Source organism: Asterias amurensis, chromosome 22 (assembly GCF_032118995.1).
Source record: "Asterias amurensis chromosome 22, ASM3211899v1".
NCBI classification, from domain to species: Eukaryota; Metazoa; Echinodermata; class Asteroidea; order Forcipulatida; family Asteriidae; genus Asterias; species Asterias amurensis.
Genome location: NC_092669.1, coordinates 1,134,317 through 1,154,592, shown reverse-complemented (window position 1 = coordinate 1,154,592; position 20,276 = coordinate 1,134,317). Strand labels below are relative to the sequence as shown.

At 39.0% G+C, this 20,276-nt stretch overlaps 1 protein-coding gene across 5 annotated transcripts in view; it reads right to left on the bottom strand.

The window, feature by feature from the left end:
* Positions 1-20,276, bottom strand: part of LOC139953576 (liprin-beta-1-like) — a 48,976-nt gene that overhangs the window by 19,440 nt on the left and 9,260 nt on the right. For all 5 annotated transcript variants that reach the window (XM_071953036.1, XM_071953038.1, XM_071953039.1 and 2 more), the window contains exons 3-9: positions 19,291-19,538; positions 12,558-12,749; positions 9,231-9,362; positions 8,774-8,836; positions 8,093-8,155; positions 3,599-3,647; positions 704-765 (exon numbers count right to left, since the gene is read on the bottom strand). In XM_071953036.1, coding sequence (XP_071809137.1) covers positions 704-765; positions 3,599-3,647; positions 8,093-8,155; positions 8,774-8,836; positions 9,231-9,362; positions 12,558-12,749; positions 19,291-19,538 — 809 coding nt within the window. The remainder of the gene's footprint in view (positions 1-703; positions 766-3,598; positions 3,648-8,092; positions 8,156-8,773; positions 8,837-9,230; positions 9,363-12,557; positions 12,750-19,290; positions 19,539-20,276) is intronic.

The following is a 20,276-nucleotide window of genomic DNA, read 5'->3' as shown; positions in this document are numbered from 1 at the left end:
CAGTCATTCCACAAACTTTTTACATACAGCGTTCCTGGGCTCAAGAGATTATTTCGGGGATTTCCAATTCATTTAATCTCTTAATCCTTTCAGCCATTAAAATCCCCCTGAAGGCTGCCTAGCAACAAAATTTAATATTTTGCGTCTAAAATAAATGCTAGCTTGAGAGCAGCCAAGCAACTACACATACAGCTGCCGCCGAGTAGAAATTTAAAATATCCTTGAGAGCTGAACTATATCAACAAGAGAGTTATCAACCTCGTTCTTGTTGTATGTTAAAAGCATACGCACAAAGTAGTCACTTTTAGGAGTCAATCAGCGTTGTTTCTCAGTACATTCTTACCAGGGGTTAGTGACGAGAGGTCTTGATACGGCGCGTACCCCATAGCGCAGCCGATTTCCCGAAACGCTAGGATTAGTCCCATCTCCAGTTAGGACGAGTGTCCTATCTCGAGTAAGGACGAGTAATCAGTACTAATTTAGGATGGATTCAATGCATCCTACGTCAACGGATACAAAACTTAACTCGTCCTAAGTCTTAAGATTAAGTAAAGAAGAGTTTGGTGAAATCGACGACTGGGCTGGATTTTTTTTTTTTTTTTTTTTTTTTTTTTTCAATGTGCAGTCTCGAATGAATCTGAGAAGTTCGTCTTCATGGAAACTTGAGGCTTGATACTTTTATAAGAAGTGAGTACATCTTTACCTTCTCATTGTTTGCGGCCAGCAGGGACTCGACTGCTCTTTTTAACTTCTCAATCTCGGTGGCTGGAAATTAAGAAAATGTAAAACAGAGAAACATATAAATATATGCCTTGGCCAAAGGTGGCTCATCATCATATAAGCCGTTTTCAGATTCACAGCTTCGGCTTTGGATTCGGCTTCATTCTCACGTCTGAAACCCTGAGCACGTACAAATAAAGCACACGCAATTGTCAAATCAACCATGGGGCCAAGCTAGCCTGAGCCGAATCTGGAGCCGAAGCCATGGTTTCGAAAAGAGCCACAGTCTACAACCTCCATGTTTGACTTCACTGTTCATCAACCAACATCACATTAACAAAGTCCACAAGCTTAATCTAACTCCAGAACTTAAATCTTTTCCTACACTCTGGCTACCGGCCACACTCCAGCCAATGGCCAGTGGCTGGATGGCCACTTACTCGATGGCTCGTCCTCATATTCTACATACACAAACTCCATGTTTGACTTCACTGTTCATCAACCAACATCACATGAACAAAGTCCACTAGCTTTTAAACAACAACATCTGTATCACTTCATCTAACTCTACTCTGGCCACCGGCCACACTCCAGCCTGTGGCCAACACTGGCCACTTACCCGATGGCTCGTCCTCATATTCTACAAACACAAACTCCATGTTTGACTTCACTGTTCATCAACCAACATCACATGAACAGAGTCCACTAGCTTTTGAACAATAACATCTGTATCACTTAATCTAACTCCTGAACTTAAATCTTTTCCTACACTCTGGCTACCAGCCACACTCCAGCCAATGGCCAGTGGCTGGATGGCCACTTACCCGATGGCTCGTCCTCATATTCTACATACACAAAGTCCATATTTGACTCCATTGTGCCACTACAAACGTCACTCAACCACAGTGTGCAAGTGTGTATACATGTACAATGACATTTGTAAATGTCTAAAGCCCCAAATATCATGTATCTTTTTCCTGTGCGTGCAATCACTTCCTGTATTCACCGCATATCCTTTAGTCTGACTGTGTAAACAACTTGTGAGTATTTATATATCAGAGGTTGGAATAACCATGCCTAGTGGAGTGATAACAGTGGTTGCAGAACCGTCTGATCTGGTCCCTGGGGTGGATTTCACAAAGAGTTAGGACTAGTCTTATCTCGAGTTAGGACCGGTTACTCGTCCTAACTTAGGACTATCCATGCAAATTGTATATCTCCTAGGACTAGTCCTAAGTTAGGACTAGTCCTAACTTTTTGTGAAATCGACCCCTGGGCTGCTTAAGCAAAACACGATGCTTAAAAAATTCCTGCTTAGCAGAAATAAGCAGGAAACCAGTCACTAATCAGGCATGCAACTGCCCGATGAAAAAAAAAGAGGAAACTTTTCGAGACCCACAATGGTACCCTAAAAAGTGTTGAGGTTTTTTATGCTCTTAGGTTCATTGTTAGCATGTAAGACAAAGTGGAGTGTTTTTAACTAAAATAACATGGAAAAAACACCTTGCCTATGTATGCACCGTAATTCGAAGGTGGCAAAGCATTGGGAGTTGATTAAGTTGAGGAAAACTAACTATTGTTGTCCAGGTAATTATGAAATTTGCATAAAAATATTATCCCCCCCCAAAAAAAAATAGAAAAAAAAAAAGAAAAAAAAATTGTTTTTTTTTTTGTTTTCTTGGGGGGGGGGGGAATAATAATTTTATGCAAATTTCATAACTACCTGGGAAACAATAGTTACTTTTCCTCAACTTAATCAACTCCCGATGCTATGCCACCTTACAATGGTCGGTGCGAGCCACTTGTCCCCGCTTGCCGTCGTTAAATCTCCCTCTTGCACACCACGCAATATGCCATTCCTGGCTTGTCCACTTTCCGGACGGTTTCGGAGAGCAGTTTACCGTCTACGTCTTTTTTTTTCCCAACCAGAACCACTTCCAGGTAGTTTTTACTCCTTTATCTATGGCTTTAATTTGGCCAGGTACCACTCGGTCCCGTTCTAAAATATAATTTCTTTTGGATGTCATTTTGACGGACGTTTGAAGATGAGACTGTTTCGTAACGCAATGTGAGACAAGCACACAGTATACATGTACGTTTGGTAACTAACTCACACACACATACATGTACAACACGTGTATACTATTGCAAAACAGTGGGACCAGACGAAGACACGACCTTAGACTCATTTCAAGGCTGTATAATAACTTGGTTTAGCACACAACTCGCCCGCGCCACGGGCTGCGTTCCACTGTTCCAGATTTTTCGACCGTAAACACGGCTATTAATGACCGCACGCAGTGTGTAAACGTATGCATTGCTTGCTGTGGGCTTTAGATTGACCATGCAGTAGAATGGATTGCGTACCGAGGCAGAGGCCAGACCATGCGTTACGATGCATTGTTGAATTTATCTTAAGATCGCGCTAACCGCGGAATGTATTTTTTTAGCGCTAATCATATTTTTAAAAACGCGGAATTCCGCGGAAACGCGGAAGAGTTGCATGCCTGACTAATTGTACATGTGACATGGTAGTTTGGCTGGTAACCTTATTCTGGTAAGCAGAAAATCTGCGGTGCTTAACTAATTTTTGTGCTTAAGCAGCTCTATATAAAATTGGGCCCTAGCTGCTTAAAGGTTGGGTCATAGGTCATGTAGGTTTTTTTTTTTGTCAAGGTAATGCTGACTTATAGGCAAAAGTCTAGGATTTAAAATGTCAATTTGAAGAGATGAGTTTTGACCTGTCGTTCTATGTTCTATGTTCCGGGGTCAAGCGGCAAAGAATTCCATAGACGAAGTGCATTGTAACTCTGTACATGTACAAGGCTTCGAGGAGAAAAATTTCTTGCAATAAGAATTTAAAGATGAGAATATTTACCGTAATCCACTTCTTTGTAGTGAGCCGCCTGAAGTCTCTCATTCTCCCCCTGTCCAATCATCAACAAAAGAAAAACAAAAAAGTTAGAAAAGGATTTCAGAAAAGGATTTTATTTTTGCTGAATTTGAAGTGTTCAATCTTGCTTCTAGTACTGATACTGATAAAATACAGAGAACGCCAACTTTAGTTACTTAATGTTTTCTTATTGTCAGAAAAAGGTTTCAGCTTTGTGGAATATATAACAGTACTTGATCGATTTTGCTTATGACCGGCATCCCCGAACAAAGATACTGACGAAATAAGGAGATCGCCAACATAAGGGCTAGATGGCTCAGTTGGTAGAGCCGGGTTAATCAGGTCCCAGGTTCAAATCCTGCACTTGTCAATTTTTAATTGTTCAAACAAAAAGTATTTTTCATTTATTTCCTAAATTATTCATTTCGGAAAATTTAACAGAGCTTTCTTGCCTCCACTTGAGGATTTTGTGGACATCCTCTGACAAAAATTCTTCTGCAGTACGAAATTTGTTTTCACAAAGTGAGATGATTTCTCAAGGATGTTAGGTAATAGGGAAATCTCGTACCTTTGAATCTATTTACATGAAGTACATTATGTGGTATTTCTCAAGCATGAGAAAATTCAGCAAAGGACCCTTGCTTTTTGCTTTCCTGTGAAAAGGGCTATAAATCTAAAGTGATTCTAGTATATTCAAGAGAGAAAGTTTGTGAAACTTGAAAGTGCAAGAAAGTTTGACTTAACACAAGTAAAAGAATAGCTCAGTGCAGTTTGTGAAACAAAACACCTGGTTGTGCATGTTTCCATGACAACATCATCCAACAGTCTGGGCTATGGACTCTTAACATGCTTAATGTAAGTGCTAAGTATCAAATCTCATGAAGCCCAACGGAAACCATGCTAAAATCTACAATCAATGTCACAAATTTCTCCTACAAGAAAATGTGTTAAAAACATTTTAATTACATGTAGACCAATGTGTTTTTTTTAATAACAAATCAAACCATGCAGAATGTTTTCTTGTGTGTTAGTTCCTGGTTTAACCGATCCCACATATTCATTTAGTTTACTTAAAAAACTAAGAAATTCCACGACATTGGCCAAACTTCATTCATCATGCATAAAAATAATAACCACAACCGATGCAATTCATTCTTGGAAAACACAAAAAAAAAGAACATAACTGTACCTTAAAGTCTCAACAAAGACCTCAAATCAAATTTTAGTACCCAACCGGTAACAAGCAGTGTACAATATGTTGTACTTTGACCAGTAAGTTAGTAACCCATATTTTCTAAGCAATATTTCAGTGCTTAGTAAATTTGTATGATTAACTCTTAGAAATTGGCCTCAAGTTTGTTGGGGTTAATGGCAGACATTTGGTGACTCTAGGTGGCAGCAGACTTTACTAGGTTAATCCATTCTTCTTGGAAACGGAGCATGCTCAATTTGTGTAAACAAAGAAAATGTTCTGCTGCCATCTAGTGTTCAACTGTCTCCAATTAAGTTAAAGGCACTGGACACTATTGGTAATTACTCAAAATAATTGTTAAACTATGGCTATGCCCTCAGCTTCGCTTCGGGCATAGTCATGGTTTTGACATCACCTTGGGCCTATAATTTCAACTGTGCCCATCATAGCAGTCAATATGTCCATATTATATTTATAGTTACTCTTATTGGGAACTCTAGCTTGACTTGTGCTTGACAATGTAACATGAGAAGACATGAGTTTCTTGTTAAGTCCTGCAAGTATTTTTCATGTCTGTCATCTGATTCTAATTTAAAGGGTGGCGTCCATGGTGAGTATTTATGATCCTGAGGTATTTTCATTCCAACAGGGATGTTCAGTTCTGATTTATTAATCTCGAGAGGCAATTTGGAATTAATTTGAGAAGGATGAGAAAAAGTTTTTTGAAAATGGACCTTATGCACATGATTTCTTTTGAGAAGAGCGCCCTCAGATAGAGTTCAAAAGAAGGTTGCTCATTGGTTCATCCTATACATGCTATACGCTGCGCATCAGGGATATGCAGTTACCGTTGTTTAATCCTTGTTTTACATCTAAGATGGCGGAGTGATGACACCAACACATAAGGTCCATTGGAATATTTCCTTTTTTTTATTTTTTTATTAACACAGAAGTGCTCTTTCATTCGTATCTTTTCAAGCAGCAAACCTGACTTAACCAATACCACTAAGCATGCACACACCTCTGCAGGCACTAAAGTAAAATGGCAAAGTGCTCTCACAGACCAACGGCAAAAGCGCCCTCTTGCTACAACTTACACTACACTGTCTTAGCCGACATTTAACCTCTGCACATTCAGATTGCGTACGGACAAGCTTCACCTACGTTTTGGCACGTTCATTTGCATAAAAGGTCAAAGGTGAAAATGAACAATGGATGGAGGAACACAGGGGGGGAGCATCTTTTAAGGAATGTCTTTTTGCAAATGAAAAATAACATGAAATGGAGAGGGAAACCACCTGCAGATAGAATGATTTATAACACTAGTCTAAACAACAACAGAAGGTAAATAGTGTACTACAAATATTGCAAAAAAGCAACAACAAACAAACAAACAAACAAACAAACAAACACCGCAACAAACACCTCAACAAACAAAGTTGGAGTAATGGCTTTGCTTTTTTAAATATTTTTAATTATTTTTTTTTGAAACTTGGTGCTTGCACCTAAGCAGGAAATGTGGGTCGTAAGCGCAGAGTTTAACGGTAAGTTGAACCATGAAATTGGGTCCTGATGTTGAACGCCTTTAAAGACACTGGACACTATTGGTAATTGTCAAAGACCAGTCATCTCACTTGGTGTATCTCAACATATGCACAAAATAACAATTCTGTGAAAATTTGAGCTCAATTGGTCGCCGAAGTTGCGAGATAATAGTGAAAGAAAAAACACCCTTGTCACACAAAGGTGTGTGCTTTCAGATGCTTGATTTCGGGACCTCAAAATCTAATTCTGAGGTCTTGAAATCAAATTTGTGGAAAATTACTTCTTTCTCAAAAACAACGTTACTTCAGAGGGAGCCGTTTCTCACAATGTTTTATACTATCAACACCTCTCTATTGCTCATTACCAAGTAAGCTTTTATGCGAACAATTATTTTGAGTGATTACCAATAGTGTCCACTGCCTTTAACCTCATGAAGCGTTTCAAAGTCTATGGCTGACAAACTTTGTAATGTTTCAAACAGACTGTAGGACTTGTATCTTCACTCTATACCATTATGCATTGAATTGTAACAGTCAACATGGGGTCATATACATGTAATTGAAGAGAGGCTCCAAGGTTTAATTAAGTTTTGTATGAACTTATTTTCAAATAGATAGAGTCATCATAAAGGTCTTCAACCTCACCTTAAATAGTGTACAATATAATTTTATTTCAAACATGTTTGATGAAGTAAGTAGTTGTTGCTGCGAAAATCTTTTTTTTTTCATATAATTTTTTAGTCTTTAAGAGCTACCACCACTATAATCTATCAGATTAACACAGCTATTTTTATTATCGCTTTTCAGAGCGAAAACTATATCATCGGACAGCAACAACAAATGGGTCTGTAAATTTCAAAGAATTTCTGAGCCAGGCATAAACTCAACATTCAATGTGGATTTTAAATATCATCAGAATTCAGAAAGTAATTCAAAATTTTCTGAACAAAAAAATACAAGTCATATTTTTTAAATGTGACGCCATTAACCAAAATTACACTTGAAGTGTCTTTAAGTGGCATTTCAAGAGTATCAATGTAAGGTTAGCGACTTTTAGATTTCCCTATTTTTAAATAAGGATTCACTTTGGAAAATGAGTGAATCACAAAACTTAATTTGACAATGGAGCCCTGCTTTAACTTCATTTGAGGGCAGATACTTTTTACAAAATATTCAAAACACCTCAAAACTTGTAAAACAAAATTAAAGCAAAAACCAATTTAAATGTTTAACAATTATTAACAACCAACTGACATGCAAAAAAATAACTTTTTTAAAATAAGCCGAACCAAACATTTCATCAATGGAACGCAAAACTCAAGATTAACACCCCTTCAAAATAGTCATCAAATTTTTACAAACTCATGACCCTTAACGTCACGCTAGACAAACTCTGGCTTTTTTGAAAGTGCCAAGTTCCACACAATCCTTTGCATTGCTAGAGCAGAAGTCTTACCCTTAGACCACCCAGCTTGCCCAGTGGCTGGGGGGGGGGGGAAGACTAAGTCAACGTCAAAGGAAATGAAGACAATGGCCTCTTTAAAAAGTCTACGACAGCCTTTAAATGCATCTGTGACAGAAATAACTCCTTACAAAAGGATAATGACAGTTCAGGAAACCAAACTAAATTATTTAAACCCCTCTTGACAAGGTTTCCAAGGTCTTCCCCCGCTCGTATCTAAATGTCAACGTCAATTGAGCGTGACTAAAAACACAATAAGAATTAAATATTGACGCTCTCACCTGACTCTGCATGTATTTCTCTTGCCACGTGTTTGATTCCCCCTGAAGCTCCGAGATCTTGTTCTGTTGAAAAACGGCACAAGAAAAAGTTTGTGAGTAAAGACCGGGTTATAGTCATGGAAATCTTGACGCGGTGATCATAAACAACACAGTTAATATGACTCAGCGATGACTATAAACTGTGTTTTTTAGGATCGTGCGCCACCGGCTACAAACCAGCCTTAATGAGAAAGTAAAATGATCAGCAGCTGCTTCAAACTCAATTCAATTCAATTCAAGGTATTTTATGGAAAAAAATGCTACAAATTGTTGGTCTTATTGTTGATAACAAAAACTAACCAGGCCTTGAACTTCAGTCTTGAAGGGGCTCAGCCTATGGTAAGGAGTACTCTTTGAGGCAAAGGGAATCTTAATATTTTTTATAGATTGAACAACAAAAAGGGTTGATTAGAGGCATGAAAATTAAAAGATTTTCGGATCACTAGTGGCGATTTTTATTCACATTTTAGCTTGCTTGAAAATAATCCTTGGGTGGATTTCACAAAGAGTTATGACTAGTCTTATCTCGACTTCGGATGAGTTACTCGTCCTACCTTAGGACTCGCTATGCGCTTTTAATATCTCCTAGGACTAGTCCTGAGTTAGGACTAGTCCTAACTCTTTGTGAAATCGACCCCTTACCTGACTCTTTTGATACTTCACAGAGAGCTCGCCCGATTCTTTCTGCTTTTCTTCCAAGAGTGACTGTAAGAAAAACGAAATTTGTAAAATTAAATATATGAGCCTAAATTACTTAGGAATTCAAAGTTCAATGCTACTCAATTTGTGTTCTACTCACTTCAAAGTCAAGCATAAACAAATAAGTAAAAATGCTACTAATTTATGCTTTTGCCTATGACCATTTAAAATAGGCCCTGGAAAAATGCTACAAATTGTTGGTCTTACGTGTAACTTAGGAATTCAAAGCTCATTGCTACATGTATCTAATGTAATTTGTGTTCATCTTACTTCAAAGTCCAACATAAACAAATAAGTAAAAATGCGACTAATTAATGCTTTCATCTACAACTTAAAATTTGCCATTAAAAAATTTCTTGAAAAAAAAAAATGCTAAAAACTAACAAAATTGTGGTCTTACCTCTGCTTTTAACGTCCTTTCCCTGTAGTTACTTAAGTCATTTTCCACGGTGCTCAGACGTATCCTAAGGTTGGAGACTTCTGTCATCTGGTTCAGCTTCGTTGACTCTAACTCTGCACGAGCCATCATCTCCTACAACCCATGGAGACAAAAATAATAATCAAAACTCTGCGGGAACTTTAAAGGGAATGTATGCATTTAGTAATTACTCTTGAATGAAGTGAATGGCAATAAACCTACAGGCCTGTAAGCTTCGTTTTTAAAAGGGCAAGGGCACCAAGGCATTTTTTTCTCCTTAGTAGAGGGGCACCCTGTGAGGAAATTGTAAATTTCTATTGGAGCATTTCAAGGGCACAAAGGCATTGACCAGGGGGCATGGAGGCAATCACTTTTATCGCCTCTGTGATGTAAGTTCCCTTTAAAGGGATTGTGCAGTATAAATACTTTTTGTTTTGGGGAATGTGATATCCAAAAGATAAGACAAGATAAGCTGTTGAGGTTTAGTTGCAGTGATTGGTAGTTTTTCCGCAAAGCATAAAAATCATAATGATTCGTGAGGGTAAAGGTTTTGAGCAACTCTATAAAAATTGTGCCGGTGCCTAATTTTATTAAGCTGTTTAATACTGCTAAGCCAATTTCTTTTTGCTAGGCAAAAAAACAAGTTGGAAACAAGTGGCAACAATGTTCTGTAAACACTGTCAGTTTTGGCTAGTAATCAGTTTCAGCTAAGCAAACATTTTTTGGCTGACCAAATTTTAATGCTTGTAGGTTTTATGAAATTGTGCCATGGTTTTTTCATTGGTACCCTCTTAAAAAGCTTCCATAGTTTTTGTTCTGATTTTTTTATTTGAATAAAAGTGCTCTTAATTTTCTCCAGAAAAATTGCTTAGCGAAATTTCCAGGCATCAGATCCTTGCTTTAAGCACCTCATAAACTACTGTGTCCATATGTCCAGTACAAAGTGCTATGCTCTAATCATAAAGGAAACAATATTTAGGCCACAGGGTTAGAGAGGATGTCATTAAAATTCCGGAATATTTCTTGAAGCTCTTCCAAGACTTGCGACACTCGGGGCGAGCATTGGTAGGAATATTTGCTCCTTTATGCGTAACGTGAAGAATGGTTTGGTGAAAGATGAACATGTAGAGCAGAAATGTACATGTGCGATGTCTAAAGGTTAATGCAGTTGTGAACTTCACTGATCTGTAGGTTTATAGTGAGAGGGTTTTTGTCAAACTCAGTGAGTATCTGCACTCAGTGAGTTTCTGTAAGACTTGGTGGATTTTTTTTTTCGATGTCTAAAGGTTAATGCAGTTGTGAACTTCACTGAGCTGTAGGTTTATGATAGTGAGAGGGTTTTTGTCAAACTCAGTGAGTATCTGCACTCAGTGTGTTTCTGTAAGACTTGGTGGATCTTTTTATTCAAACTCTGTGACATTCTGCAAACCCAAATGAGTTTATGTATTCAAGTTCAGTGATTTTCTGTAAACTCAGCAGGCCTCCAAATAACTCACGGCACCCACATCAATTGATCCTTCAAGAGCGAAGTTCAAGCTCTGCTCATGTAACTCCTGTAAACTTACTGAGTTTTTGCAAACTCGATGAGTTTTTGCAAACTCGATGAGTTTTTGCAAACTCGGTGAGTTTTTGCAAACTCAACGACTCTAAAAACTCAAACTAATTTGTGTGTAACCCGGATACATAAATTACACCATTGTTACATCTTCCAGAAAGCACAGCTTTTTCATTTGCGCGCCAGAATACAGTCATCTATCAATTAATGTCAAATGTACGTATACTGTACTGATGTACTTAACTTGAGAGAATTTGTAAAATTTTATTTCAAATTTTATAACTAAAGCTCTTGATGGTAATTTTCTACCACCGCTCGAAGAGTATTAACATTAAACGCTTAAGGGATTGAGGTGGTGATGGCCAAGATAATTCATCAACAATATTGCGTTATTATTAGCGTCAGGGATTTGGGTGTTAAACCTGCCATCTGTCATAAAATATAAACCATCTTAAAGGGACAGTCAGGCTTGAAAAAAATATCTTAAAGGAAATGTCAGGTATTTAGGGTGTTTACGTTGTAAGGGGCATCGAGGCCAACACCAGGTCAACTTGAACTTAAAGGCAGTGGACACTATTGGTAATTACTCAAAATAATTGTTAGCCTAAAACCTCACTTGGTAACGAGTAATGGGGAGAGGTTGATGGTATAAAACAATGTGAGAAACAGCTCCCTCTGAAGTGACGTAGTTTTTGAGAAAGAAGTAATTTTCCACGAATTTGATTTCGAGACCTCAAGTTTAAAATGTGAGGTCCTGAAATCAACCATCTGTGTGACAAGGGTGTTTTTTTCTTTCATTCATATCTCGCAAGTTCGATGACCGATTGAGCTCAAATTTTCACAGGTTTGTTATTTTATGCATAAGTTGAGATACACCAACTGTGAAGGCTAGTCTTTGACAATTACCAATAGTGTCCACTGCCTTTAAAGGGAATGTGACAGATGTGTGGTGGCTGAGCGATCTACTGCATCGGACTCAAGTTCTGATTGCACAACAGTCTTGATTAGCAGAAACAGGTTACCAGCCAAAATTACATTAAGTGTGCATTGGGTGACTGGTGCCTCACTCAAAATTTGCTGAGCAGTATTTTCTGCTTAACAGCTTTATGATATGGGCCCTGTTGGGGATGTTAAAAGTTCTTCCTGAGAAGAGCAAACACTCCTTGAAATGAGTGTCTCGGATTTCAAGATGCTTAGCAAAGAAATTTGTCAACAGTGTTTTCTGCTCAGCTTTATGTTCAGCTTTATGTCATTGGCCCTGCTGGGGATATTAAAAGCTCCTCTTCAGGGAAGATAAAACATTCCTTGAAATAAGTGTCTCAGATTTCAAGACGCTGCCCTTGAATCTTGACTGAAGCCCAACACCTCTGCTAGGAGACATCACTCCAAAAGCCAGCTGCTGGTTTCACAGGAAAGCACTAAGTGTTGAATGTAATTGACTTAAATCTCGGCAAATTTGTTACTCATCTTCCAATGTCGCACTTCAGAACATTTTCATGTGAAAGTGCGGCCAAGGTAAGAAGAAAAAAGTTATGTTTCTCATCATTTACAAATAGCCTACCTAAAACGATTGAAGCTAAGGTAAGAAGAAAAAAACTATGTTTCTCATCATTTATAAGTAGTCAACCCCACATAAAAATTATACAGTAAATATTGTGGCCGACTCACGAAGCAAAAAAAAGATGTTTCTCATCATACAAAATGAACATGATACAGTAATTATGGTGGCCAATGTAAGACACAAATTCGCTTACCTCTTGTAGCATGGCTTCTGTTTTGGTCAGCTTGACCGCCTCATCGGCCAGACCTCGTTCCATTTCTTGAATGGCCTCTGATTGTGCTTCCACCTGGTCATTTAGGACGGCTAGCTGGAGCACCAGGGACTCTTTATCTCCTTCTAGACGTTGGACTTGCTCCGAGGAGACCACCGGTGTGGGCCCATTCACCTGGAATTGAAAAGAAAAATAATAATTACATCATTGGAGTAAACTATTTATTGATTAGACTTTTTTTTTCGATTTTGATTTTGAAATATATTTTTGCATATATTTTTGCATATATTTTGATTTTGATATTAATTTTTTGCGTATATTTTTTTAATATTTGCGATATCACCGAAAATCCCGAGCGAATATGTCCACGCAGGAAGAATAATCCCTAACACACCATCTGAGGAATATACTGTACAATGTGAGAAATGTTAATCCCAGATTCAAATTTTGGGGGATAAAAAGTAAATTCTTTTTCCATAACCACCGAACTTGGAGATAACAAAATTCTCAAAATGCACTGTGTACTATCCTAACCTGCTGTACTTCTAGTGTTACCAAGTCAGTTGATATTGCCATTAATTTTCAGAGTCATTACCACCAAGTACAGACCCTTTAAAAACCACCCTTAGAATAAAATGTCAAATGTCAACTCCAAGTATCTGTAGCTTTACATACCACGCTCAGTCTGTACTGGAATTTCTCTGGTCTCCCTGGGGACACTGTGGTCTTTATAAGAGAAAAAGTTCTCCTTCGCCTGATTTGAACTTTTGTCGATGGTACTTGACCCATTATTATTCCAGTGAGTTTATCAGGTGACTAGATAGACAATTCCCTCCTGGGAACAAGTGGTTTCAAAAAAAAAGACGCTGACCAGACATTGGACTGCAAAGACGAGGAAGTGTCTTAACACCTAATAAAAACGTTCACAGACAGACTTTGTCTGGCTTGCTTGCACCGTCGTTTCACAAATATCTTTAGAGTGAACAGAGATTTCAAAGCTTTTCACCAAGTGCACTCATAAAAATGTTCACAAGCACACTTTGTCACGCTTGCACCGTCGTAATAAACAAATGTCTACTGAGTTTCAGAGAGTTGGAGTCATGTCGATACACAATTGTCTTCTGAGTTTCAAAAAGTTGGAGTCTTGTCATCAGGCGCACTCACAATTCTCTGAACACCTAGTAAAATGTTCAAAGACACACTTTGTCATGCTAGCACCATCGTCGTTGTTAAATGAATGTCTTCAGACTTTCAGAAAGTTGGAGTCTTGTCATCACCTGCACTCACTGTTCTCTGAAGACCAGACTGCTTATCACCTGATATAATGTTCACAGACACACTTTGTCATGCTTTGTACCGTCTCATTACAGAAATGTCTTCAGAGTTTCAGAGAGTTGAAGTCTTGTCATCCGCTGCACTCACGGTAAACCCAGACATTCATGGTCATATTCATGTCCAGTTTTGCAACCCCAACAAATTATTTCATCCACAGTCTGGATTCCTGAAACCTGTGAGTGGTTAAAGTCAAACTTGAAAACTATTTCTTTCCCCAAAAGCTGATTTGAACTTCAAAAAGGCAACATTTCAAAATTCTGCACATAAACGAAAAGCACTCAGTAAAACTATGAAATATTGGCTTTGGTTTTTAAAATAAATTCAGACGCTCATGGTCAATTGTCCACCTCATATCCTGGTAACGGAAATCTGTTGATCTTCACAAATCCCACAAGGATTCCTTGAAGATTATCTGGGGATCACCGTTTATGACAGCATAAAAAATTACATCACATTTTAGCACCTGGTTAAAAATTCCCAAGAGAATTTCATCAGGTAATGCACTTGACTTCAAGACTTTGCCGCAATTGTCCCGTTAAAAAAATGCACTAAAACTTGTCCAGTAAAATTTTAAAAGACAATGAAACTTTACAAGCTGGAAGCTGCATGTAGATCAACAAAATGAGCATCAAGTTTTTCTCAAGAAAAAACAAAGTATCTTATAATCCCGATGAAGACAACACTTTGTGGAGAATATTTTCACCATCCATGTCGCAATAGAATTCAGCATTTTTGTAACAGGTTTCTTAAAGTTAGATCTTTCTTGTGAAACGTCCTTGAAGTCAAATTTTTCTTTTAAAGTGTCTTAAAGTAAAATCTTTTTTTTTAGGTGTCTTGAATCAAATCTTTCCTCTGAAGTAGTGTCTTGAATTAAATCTTTCTTCTGAAGTGTCTTGAGGTCAAATCTTTCTTCTGAAGTAGTGTCTTTAATCAAATCTTTCTTCTAAAGTGTCTTCAATTCAAATATTTCTTCTGAAGAGTATTGAAGTCAAATCTTCCTTTTAAAGTTTCTTCAGGTTTGCTGAAGTCAACTCGTCTTCTTTGGGCTTCTTGAAGTCACTGAAACATTTCATACATATTTAATTATCCACCCAAGTTCAGCTGTTTTCCAAGTTCAGCTGTATCCTCAGGTTCTAAAAAGCAGGACATCCTCATCTCATCACACTCATCCTTTTAATTTCCAGTTACGCAAATCAACCAATTATAAAGTTCAGGTCTCCAATTAACCTATGCACTGGAAACAATTGCCGTGGTGCCATTTACAAAGTTCGAGTGGAAATTTATAATTTCCTCATAGAAGTGCCCGTTACCAATTCGAACATTACAGTGCCCCTTGAAGAGCGAAGTTCAAAGCCTGAAAGTTTCACAAAATTGTTTACACGTCCAAACAAATCACAGAAGGTCACTTTATGTATATCCAGTGTCAAAAATATCGGTTTCTGATAAATTTTTGAACAAAATCCAGCGTCTTCTTGCTCGTCAAGTGATACTCCCAACTAGCTGTAAATGGAGATTATTGATTCAAGCCCAACCGAAGTCTTTGGTTTACGCCTTACAAGGAACTTTATATCTGGAGATCCTCTGATCAGTTATAGCCAACTCAACTCCGCACGTCCGCCTAATGATCAGCTGCTAGAGTTTATCCCCAATTTTCGCCGAGTGTCACTTAGTCCTTTTTAACCCCAAATATTAATCCTCGTTTTGTGGAATATCCCGCTGAACAACAAGGCACCTTTGAGGAACTGACTTCCATCCAAGACGGCACGCAAATTGAAAATGAGACAAATCAGCACATTATTACTCATACTCCACCGGGTGCTTTCTCAAGGAGCCCAACTTGTTCCCCTACCACCCCCCCCCCCCTAACTCCTCACCATGTTGATGATTGTCCCCAATGAGACAAGATTTGGGCTACTGAAATAGCAGGATTGGGCTTGTTTGACTGCAGTGTTTGTAATGAAAGGTAATGAGACCTTCCTACAAACGCTACATTGTGGTTTCCAGGTTACTAGGTCAGGATCAAGTTCTTCTCGAGACAGAAGTAAGAAAATAAAAACAAGTTTCTCTCTCTCTCCCAAAGCATTTCCACACACCGGTAGTTTTATTTGAAAAATGTCTACTTTTTGACAGAAGGTCAGGCATGGAATTTCATCTTTGAGAGGGCAAGGCCATGTTCATTTTGCAAAGGGCACTTCCTTTGGACAATCTTGAAAGTCGATTTGAAAACTTTTGAAGGGGCATCAAGGCCAAGACCAGGTGCCAATAAAGGCCATGGCCTCAGTTTAAATCCAGGCCTCAACTTTGAAAGTCCAAGTGCCAAGAAAGACGAAAGTATTTTAGTTTTCCCTGCAAATCTTTATTTGAGCCTACTTTTTCTTCCTCAAGTAAAGCTCGGTTCATAATTCCTGCGAATGTGATACGGATTTTGAAGTCACAAATTCGCAGACGAAGAATCCACAACAGTTGGGCTGTATGAAACTCCTGCAAAACATTCACTCCGAAACCAGCCATTTGACATCAAAATTCGCTTCGAAATCGCAGGAAGTATGAAGCGGGCTTAACATGAAAGAAGAAACGACTCTTATTCTCTGGTTTCCACCCAGCCTAAGGGACAGGATGTCACAGTCGGTGACATTAAATCACGCCAGCTGTTCCGAAGTGTGTGACTAACCTTTAAAGGGCAGGTATACATTTGGTATATACTCATAAAATACAATAAAAACCATTGGTTAATAGAAGCCTTCACCGGCTTTCGAATATTTTGAGAAACATTTCACTTTGAAGTAATGTCAGAATGAGGTTAAATGTAAAAATATTAGTTTTTATGACAATAACTTGAGAAGCGTAACTGTCAGTAACACTTCTCAGATTGTGTATTCCTATAAGGGATAACTCTTCCTGCATGGACTTAATCCCTTCAGATTTTCAGCGATATCTCAAAACCTCGACCCCCTTTTGAAATGAAAAAGTTCATAGGTTACGTTTTAATGTATCCTACACCTACATTTATCCATAGGCTTAGAACAATCGAATGGTTCCAAAAACCTAAGGTAAACTTTGCCTTTAAGATGACAGCGAGAGGTATGACTGCAATCAGCATGTATGTATCTATGTTTGTATTGACAAGTAAATCTACACACCCTGCCGGTCTAGATCTTAGATCACTGGGGGGTGTCTGGCTAGGGGTAAGAGGGGAGATCCCTAGGGTGAAGATCCCCAGGGTGAAGACCCCCAGGGTGAAGACCCCCAGGGTGAAGATCCCCAGGGTGAAGATCCCCAGGGTGAAGACCCCCAGGGTGAAGACCCCCAGGGTGAAGACCCCCAGGGTGAAGACCCCCAGGGTGAAGACCCCCAGGGTGAAGACCCCCAGGGTGAAGACCCCCAGGGTGAAGACCCCCAGGGTGAAGACCCCCAGGGTGAAGACCCCCAGGGTGAAGACCCCCAGGGTGAAGACCCCCAGGGTGAAGACCCCCAGGGTGAAGACCCCCAGGGTGAAGACCCCCAGGGTGAAGACCCCCAGGGTGAAGACCCCCAGGGTGAAAAGAGGGTAAACTTCTGGATTGAATATCAAGCTTGAGTAGAAGGAATTCAGGAAAAGTTGGGAAGGGGGGAAAGGCGTGTTTTTAAAACAAATCAGACCGCCAACAGGCACTTGTGTCTAATTCAGGACACATTGTAGACATGGTACCAGAGGGTTGCCTGACTTGAGAAACTGATCAAAGGAAAAATCAATACAGCAAAGGAAGAGTAGATTTGGGGTAAAACTGTGTAACCTGGGCCCAATTTCATAGAGCTGCTAAGCACAAAAATTTGCTTAGCATGAAATTTCATCCTTGATATAAACGGGATTACCAACAAAATTTCCTGTTGTTTCATGTTGCTTGTTACTGGTATTCAGCTGTTGTTTGCTTATCCTAAAAAATCACATGGAAAATTGGTTGGTAATCCTGTTTTTATCAAGGGAGAAATTTCATGCTAAGCAAATTTTTTTGTTAGCAGCGCTATGAAATTGGGCCCTGATTATCGGCATGGTGTAAAGCAGTGGTGTAAAGAGTACAGTCTGCTGGTACTCATTATGAATACAAAAAGAGGAAATCTAACAGGATTGAAAAGTATCACCAGTGCAATGCAAATACATGGTCGCCTAGTTTTATTACTAACCTGTGAAACACCTACAGTACAAATTTAGCAAAATTTTGTGGAATACATATAGGTAGCACAAAAATTTGCTTACCATCAAGCTGCGCTGTTAAATTGGCCCCCGGGCTAATACATGTATAGATACGAAGTTGACCAGTGAGGTATGACCAATTATACCAGTCAAATCTAATCTACTTGGCTGACGTACAAGTAGGAGTAATTCACTTTCAGAATAACTTATTGATGGGCTTAGTTTCCTCCTAATTACCAGCTTTTTAAAGGGAAGGTTTACGTTTAGTATTCACTCTCAAAATTAATGGCAATTACCACTATTGGTAAGAAGCCTACTGCAGCTTTAAATAGTTATAGCATTTTGATAACCAGTTTACTTCGAAGTAATGTGGTTATGGAAAAAGATAAAACTTGTTGTGCCAAAAATTGTGAGGATTCAAACAATCAAACAGTTCCAAAAACCAAAGGTTTATGTTCTCTTTAATTTCCCCATGTAATTACCAGCTTGGTAAGATGCCTTGACCGTCCTTGGCATGACAGACCAGGCACTGTCATGGATACCACAATCATGCATGACTAATTTCTAAAGTGAAGGTAATTTGCACTTTTTTTGTGATAATTGGATCAACAGAGGGCGACAAACTTTCAGACAAATGGGCCTGGAGTTATACACTGAAAAGGACCCCAGCAACTATTTTACCATTTGTGAAGTATTTTTGCTACTTTACTATTTGGGTTTGGAGCTGAAATTTTATAGAGATGCTTACATTGTAGCTGTCTCTTTAATTGTGAAATTTCTTTAAGATGGTTCTGAAAAGAACTGGTGGTTTTATAAGAACCAAAGGTACTCAAGAGAGATTTTCACTACTGCAAGCCTCTCTTAGAACCAACCCTACTCAAAATGGACTATTACAAGGTGTTACCTGGGCCTAATTTCATGGCTCTGCTTAACGTTAGCAAACAATCGGCGCTTGCAGAAGCAAGGAATTCTGTGCTTGCGTCACGCGTACTTCACGAGTTAGCAGGGAATTTTGGCTTGTGCGGGTGCGTACTGCACGTTACTAGGCATTCTACGCTTACAAGGCTAGTGCAGAAATTCAGCGCTTGCATGTAAGCGGAGAATGGTGATTGTAAGCGCAGAATTCGGCGGTAAGCAGAGCCATGATATTGGGCCCAGGTTACTGCAAACCTCACCTTATTGAAAAGTTATTGTTTATTGTATACATACCTGATAGGAGTTTCCCTGCAGCCAACGTGTCAAGACTCGTCTCGTACTCTCTGGTATTCCTTCCCTTGAGATCCCTGCCTCTCCTCGATCTAGAGCCATCTCAACAGACTGCTTGAGGTCGTCAGCCTGCTGGGAGATTCCAAAATGGTTGACGGAGATTGAGGTGGATGAGGAGGAAAAGTTGGCATTGTGAGAATCCATTGTCCCGTTGTGAAGGCTCGAGACTTCAGACGACTGGTACCGCGTTCCTGCGGAGTTAAAAAAAAATGACAACTTTAAACTCGCGTTTCGCTTAGATGGTGAGATGGCTCTCCCCCGACTGGTAACGTGTTCCTGCGGAGTTAGAAAACAAAATGAAAACTTTGCTCTCATGTTTCACTTAGATGGTGAGATGACTCTCCCCGACTGATTCCTGTGGAATTGGAACAAAAAATTATAATTTTACTCTCCTGTTTCACTAAGATGGTGAGATGGCTCTCCTCTGGCTCAATTTCATAAAGTTGCTTCAGCAGAAAGTATTGCTTAAAAGGTTTCTGCTAAGCAACAATAAGCACGATACCAGTCACAGATTGTACATGAGAAAATTAAATTTATGAATTTTTAGTGTGACTGGACAAGTCTTTTGTGTCTGACAAATATCTTTCAATTCTGTTGAGTATTGAAGAATACTTTCCGATAATACAAATGAGATAAATCTCCCCCCCCCCCAACCCCGGGCCCCCAGGTCTTTTATAAAGAATTCCGGTCCAGTTAACTCTTCTAGCTACAAGCCAAGCAGTTTTGTGGATTTTCACCCTAAGTTCAAGCCCTGCATACCGGACTGAGTATTTAAATTGTGATTTGAAGGCAGTGTTGATTTTGTCTTCATTTATCCTAACCCCAAAGGGTCCTACCCAGCAGCGGTCTGCAAATACATCAACATATTCCACTCTTAAAACAACACCCCAAAACATTATTGAGACAAGTGTGTGTGACATCTCGGAAGA